This window comes from Antrostomus carolinensis, unplaced genomic scaffold (genome assembly GCF_000700745.2).
Source record: "Antrostomus carolinensis isolate BGI_N321 unplaced genomic scaffold, ASM70074v2 scaffold9242, whole genome shotgun sequence".
NCBI lineage: Eukaryota > Metazoa > Chordata > Aves > Caprimulgiformes > Caprimulgidae > Antrostomus > Antrostomus carolinensis.
This window is the reverse complement of record NW_010300159.1, coordinates 88,602-95,137: the sequence shown is the minus strand read 5'-3', so window position 1 is coordinate 95,137 and position 6,536 is coordinate 88,602. Positions and strand designations below refer to the sequence as shown.

General features: G+C 38.3%; 1 protein-coding gene across 1 annotated transcript in view; it reads left to right on the top strand.

Annotated features, from left to right (window-relative positions):
* Nucleotides 1–1,929: 1,929 nt before the first annotated feature.
* The window catches only part of SVEP1 (sushi, von Willebrand factor type A, EGF and pentraxin domain containing 1), a gene marked incomplete at both ends in the record, with an annotated part of 92,796 nt that continues 88,189 nt past the window's right edge, over nt 1,930–6,536 (top strand). The window contains 2 exons of the mRNA XM_010163031.2: nt 1,930–2,185; nt 3,398–3,574. Coding sequence (XP_010161333.2) covers nt 1,930–2,185; nt 3,398–3,574 — 433 coding nt within the window. The remainder of the gene's footprint in view (nt 2,186–3,397; nt 3,575–6,536) is intronic.

Genomic DNA, 6,536 nt, shown 5'->3' with positions numbered 1-6,536 from the left:
AGGGAGAGAAGCACAATTCAGAAAAGACAAATGGGGAATTCTGTGCTGGGGTTAAAGTAAATAACAAACCAAATCCTTGTTGGGATTAGAAATGGGCCTTATAATTTAGTGAATCAAAACATAAGATGACATTAAAATATGTTGGATCATACTTGTTACCTCAGACTTGCAAGAAAAACAAAAATCTATCACCAACAGAAAAGCAGTCACCATGGTGGGAGATACAAATAGAAGGATTTTAATCTCTTAGGAGCAAGTGGTTTGCACACAATAAAGAAAACTGAGTGTTCTTTTAGTCACTTCTTTTTCTTCAGCTGGGTACTTGATTGAACTTCATACCTATTGTCTCTGACTTGACATTCAATCCTTGAATGCATGATGCCATAGGAAACTCAATGATTGTTGTCACGCTTTAGGTTTTGTTTTCTGTGCATAAAATTACAGTTTTGAGGACTGCTTATTTTTCCAGGTTCCCATTTCTTAGTGCATTTGGGCTGCTAGTGAAGATTCAGTAGCTGGCTGTAGGAAACATGCTGAGGGTACATTGAGAGAAGCAAGTCACTCCGTGCATGGTCACTCTTTTGAAGTTAAACAGGAGATACACACAAATTCATTGTTTATTTATAATTCACTAGCCTGGCAGTGAGTAGGAACTTGTTTCTAACTAATCTCGTGTTCTCATCTTGTTTTGAAAACCGATTCAACTTCTCTTCATAGAGGGAGGCTTACGAAGCCTCATCAGGCACAGTTATATTTTTGCGTTGCACATCAGGCATCTGGGATGCTTTTTTTTTTAATACAACTTCTCTGGAAGAGACAGAATCTCTTCCATCTCATCACCTTTTCCTTTCCTACCCATGGACATGTATGTACCTGCTCTGTGGCATGTTCCCTGGCTATGCATACACTGTTAAATTTCTTGAGGGCTTACTGGGTAAATAATTCTTCTTCATCTGCCTTGTATGGGAAGGGAATGACACAGCCACTGTTTTGTTTTCCAGAAGTTAAATAGATTTCACATTTTAGGCAAGGAAATTGTAGAGGGAAGGTGGGAAGGAATACGTGGAAATAAAATTTTCCAGGTCAGTGGCCAGATAATCACAGTGGAAGCTTTAACTGCTCATAGATTCCTCATATAACATTGATACCATGTGTGAGAACTGTTTTCAACATTTGTATCTGTGATTTTGACTGATTCTTCACCTTTCATTGATCTGTCAGTCCCTACAATTATTCCAATAGATCTGTGGATTTTTTTGAGCAAAGTAATCCCTACTAAAATACTTTTTGTTCTTAGTTACCCCTTATGAACTGTAAAGGATTTGTCCATAAATTACATACTGAAAGCCATGAATGAGAGTGGGTGTGCCACCATTTGCAGCACATTTTTGTGGTGGGGTTTGGTGAGTTTCACCTACCTGAATGGTCAAGCAAGTTTGGAACAGAGTGGCATTCATGTGCTGAACAGAAAAGCAACATGGACCAAACTGGCAGCTGATGTGCATGTACATCACTCCCATGGCACTGAGACAGTTGGCAGCATCTGAACTTTGGTCCCATAGGTCTTCCACTAGATTTTCAGTATTTGTATTACCTATTCAAACTGCAGTCTGAATGAAGTTGCTAGAGCACTGGTGAGGATCATTCCTCTCTGACATGTGGATGACTTTTATCAGTCAGTGTGAAAAGTGTCTCATTTCAGATCGTGACATGATTTCTGTGATTGTGCAGACTGTGGTCATCTGAAGTGTGACTCAATGTTTGGCCTTGTCTAACCACAGTCTCTATTTACAGATGGGTGATCTTCGTCGTAGTGAGTGGTCTTGCAAGGACTTAATCTAGCTGTAAAATTCAAATAAAGTAGGAAGTAGTACAGATCAACTGCTGCTAACTCTTTGCTGAGGTGTGCAATTTCATTTTCTTTTCCAGCAAATACTACAACATGCCCGTGGAAATGCCACAAAGGTGATATTTCTCATCACTGATGGATATTCCAATGGGGGAGACCCAAGACCCATTGCAGCATCCTTGCGTGAATTTGGAGTGGAGATCTTCACCTTCGGGATATGGCAGGGGAATATCCGAGAACTGAATGACATGGCATCCCATCCGAAAGAAGATCACTGTTACCTTCTTCACAGTTTTACTGAGTTTGAAGCCCTGGCACGCAGGGCTCTTCATGAAGGTATTTATGTCCTAACCTCAGAAGTCTACAGAGAGCAGGGGGTCTGAATAGAAAGATCTCCAGCACTATCTTGTAGTTACATTTCATGTAGTGCTGATTCCATTTTTAAAAAAAAATTCTTATTTTTCCTCTTACTTTCGAGCAGAGGTGTTCATTCCTCAGGTAAAACGTTAACTTGTTTGTTTGGCTAACTCATCATCAACAAAATATAAGCCAAATTCTCCTCCTTGGTATATACATACATACCTCCATTCAACTCTTCGTTTTGTCCACAAAGAACAGACTGTGGTCTTGGGCCAGTGTAACTTTTGCTTGACTAGATGAACCGTGTAGTCAGATACGTGGCTGTCCAAAAGAGGCACCTAGTACACACCTTAGGACTGGCCTTAATACCTGTTGGTATTTCACACAGCAACAGAAGCTAGCCTGTTCAGATCTGGTTTAGATCTCTGTGTATAAGGGTAGATACAGTTTATGTTTATGACCTTATATGTTCAGTAAAGCTGGAAAAAGAAAGGGGTGGAAGGAAGGTTTGGACTGTGTTTTTATCCTTTTTTAATCTACCATATTCTAAAAAAGTTCTTCCTGAAAAATAGAGTGAGTTTAGACTAGCAAGTGAGAACATGATTAGACCTTCATTTGTAAGCCAGTGCTGCTTGATTGAGGCTTAGAACATGCATCAGACTAGCCATTAGCATTTATTTACTACATTTAATTTTTAAAACCATGCTACTTTTACCTAAATAGTGTGGCTGTACTGCCATTCTGTTTATTCCAGGTAAGGTTTAATTGGTCTGTGTAAATGTACCACTGGAAGATTATTGGGTTTTTTTCATTATGACAAACTGGTTATACATGCCATCACCAAATACTCGCTTGATGCCAAAGTTGGCATCCACCAAAGCCAGGAAAAGCTGTCTCAGCAGCTTCTGTTGGGAGTAAGACTGCATTCTGGCAATGTTAGGCTCCAGTAAAGCTGACTGAGAAAAATTGAGAAACTTTGCACCCTGCATTTCAGTGAGCCTTTTTCCAGAATAAGAGCACCAATTTTTTATATATATTGAGTATAGTAAGGCTCTGCTTCACGCTGCCATTGCTACTGCTTAGAAATGGAAACTAGTTTTTTTAAGAAACATTTCAGAAATGACATAATGTGCGGCTGTGGGGGGGCTTTTATTTCAATTTTTTGTGACTAAATTGATACTATTTCAGACCTGCCCTCTGGCAGCTATATCCAAGAAGATATATCACATTGTTCGTATCTCTGTGAGGCAAATGAAAACTGCTGCGACATCATGGCAAGCTGTAAATGTGGCACTCACACTGGCCAGTTTGAATGCATCTGTGAAAAAGGATACTATGGAAAAGGACTACAACATGAATGCACAGGTGAGTCTCATGTCTCAGTGCCTGGGTTTCTCTGTATGCCCCAGAAATATGGTTAATCTATTTGAGGGCAAAAAGCTCTATTTGGGATTATGGCTAGGACCCTGGATCAGAATGCATTTGAGGCTGTTGGAAAACTCTCTCTGGCTGAAGACACAGAATAGCTCTAGCAATGAAACTCACCTCATACCTTGTCTCCAGCAAGAGCCCAAAGAGATATACAGGAAAGAGGTAAGAATAAGGGCAAGTGTTGTGACACAGAAAATTTTCCCTAAAGTGCAGCTCACCAACAATTTGTCACTATAGTTTACCAAGTCTGAGGTAATGTCTTTAGCACTCAAGTGCTTTTAGTAAATTTTTCCTTTATTAATTTTGCTGATCGCTTTTTGAACTTTCATAAGCTTTCCTCTTTGGAGAGAGGTAGTATACGTGGGTTTTTGCAGCATAAGTCCTTGGTGAAACTTACAGTCAATTAAATGTTTTTTAATTTTTTTATGTTGACTGAAGAAGGCATTTGCATCACTAAACAGAAACTTGTCGTCACATTTTGCTAAGGTTGTTGTTATTACTGCTTTTTGGACAAGTCTTTTTACTACTGTGTGTTCAAAGTCTACAGTTGAAATAACAACGATGTACAGTTCTTTATTGTCAGAAAAGATATGCAGGTTTTATTCAACTCCATTGATTTTCCTAGGACAAAAGTTTCAAAATTGTTAGAGCATATCTGAACTCTGTTATGTTTGTTTTGTGAGCTGGACAAAAGGAGCACTTATAATCAAACATTTCTCAACCAGAAACAGAATACAGTATTTATATTGATCTCGTTTGTATTCTCGTATTCTAACTTACATTCTGCATATATAATAATCCCAGTTCTCATGAGATGTTTACTCATGAGATGTGAACCAAGTACAGTGAATATATGGATCATGGTTGTATAGCTGTTTATGAGGGCCATGCTGCTTTTTTTAAATGTGATTTTCATTACATGTAGAGTCTCTTGATGTAACTTGTAAGAGTTGGTAGTTATATTTAGAGAATAGACACAGGCAGGTTTGTGACTAGAAGCCAAACAATTCCTTCAGGGGAAGGCTTAACAGAGACCATGATGGCTGGATACCTGCATGAGGAGGATTATAAGGATTCACTGAGGGATCCAGACTGTACACGTAAGCACATGATGGGGGAAAGGTGGTGTTTGTCATCAGTGCAAGAAAGGACTGAGATAGCCAATGTTTGTCTTGGGAAGTTGGTCACTTGTATTGTACTCCCTGCCAATAATCACCCTGTAATTCATATTATGCCTCTGGAGCATCTTTCCTTTCTTCTGAATTAAAAGAGAAGTAGGTGCTTGAGTGCAACATGAGTAGAGGAATGTAGTTAGAGTCAATGTCAGCACAGGCACATTGGATCAGAATCCAATTTTGTGTAAGTGGGTGCAGCTTCCTTGTGTGCTCGATTAACTCTGAACGAAGATGCACTGTTCTATTTTGGTTATTTTCAGTTGTAATTCTAATTTGTTTCAGGCAAAAATCAAATTTCATCTTAATTTTTTCTTTTGTAGTGCAAGTCAATTTCCTCCTCCTCGAGTGCCCTAGTAACCTGTTGAACAAAATAAGGATGGCATTTCTGCCTCTGTCAATAGCTTGTATCATTAAATATGGTTTTGAGCTATTCCTAAAGATAGTGGGCCTATCGTTTTAGAGTTACCCTTTCTACATGAAAGGATCTCTTGATGTGGTGAGCATACCTTTCGAATGCCACCGAAAATCATAAAAGTCTGATTTCTTTAAATCAGTGCCTTGCAGCTGCACAAGAAAGTTTCATTTTTACATCAGCAGCAGGTGTAAAATAAGTTTTTAAAAGCTATTGGTATTAGATACACTGCAGATAAGCTGATGATTGCAGCCATCTGCTGTATATGTGAAGATAAGTAAAGATGCATACATATATTTAGGGAGAATTTGACCTGAGTAATTCAAGCCTGTTGTTCAAAATATCTTCTCTGCTGAACTATTGTATTCTTCTTGAAGACAGACAGAAACAAAAGGCAATGTGTTCTTTAAAGGAAAAGCAGCATATTTTGAAATCTTTTATTCTGAAAAGGATTCCAACTTTTTTTTAATGTTTCCCAGCTAAGCGTAGCTGTGGATTTGTAAAGCAGAAGGAATCTGAAGAATGCATCTTAAGTTTTCTTCAGTGTATAATATGCAGGCAAGTTTACAGTGACAGGACTTACATTTTAATTGGACTGCTTTTAGCTTTTGATTGGTTAAACTTGCAGATACTCTACTAGCCTATGTTTACTTAATGCAGTAAGGCTCTTTTAAAATAGCTTTCATTAAGACAGGAGATTGTTCTTCTGTGACAAATCTGTTCTTTTTGCTATTTTAGTTATTTTCTGTGGTTATTTTCTGTATGCTCTCATGCTTATTCATTATACCACCTTCGTGTTGTTTATGGTTTTGAATGTGAGGCATCAGAACAACTATGTAAAAATTGTAAAAGTTCTTTACTTCCCTAATTACCTGAAAACACCCTTTAGAACTCTTCCATAAAATAAAATAGGAGCCACATGCTTTATGCTGAAGAGCAGAAATTGGCTTCAATGTCCCCCTCCTGTTCTTTGTAATATTGTTGATGATGTGCCACAGAATGAAGAACAGACTGACTGTTCTCTGCTTTAAAAAGCAAACCAAACAAAAGCTTCTTGGCCCACAGTAGGAGCCTCGTGCAGCCAGAGACATCTGTGATAATTGTGACAAAGGAAAGGAGAGAGAGGAAGAACAGAGGCAGTATCATAACCAGTCACAAATATTGCAGAGTACATAAACACCTCCTCTCCAATAACACTTAACTTTTTTTTCTCTTTCCTTTCCTTGATTATAAATGTTGAATTTCAAACTAGAGACAACCAAACAAAAATACAGTGATCAGCAAAAATAAATCCTTGATTTCCACGATC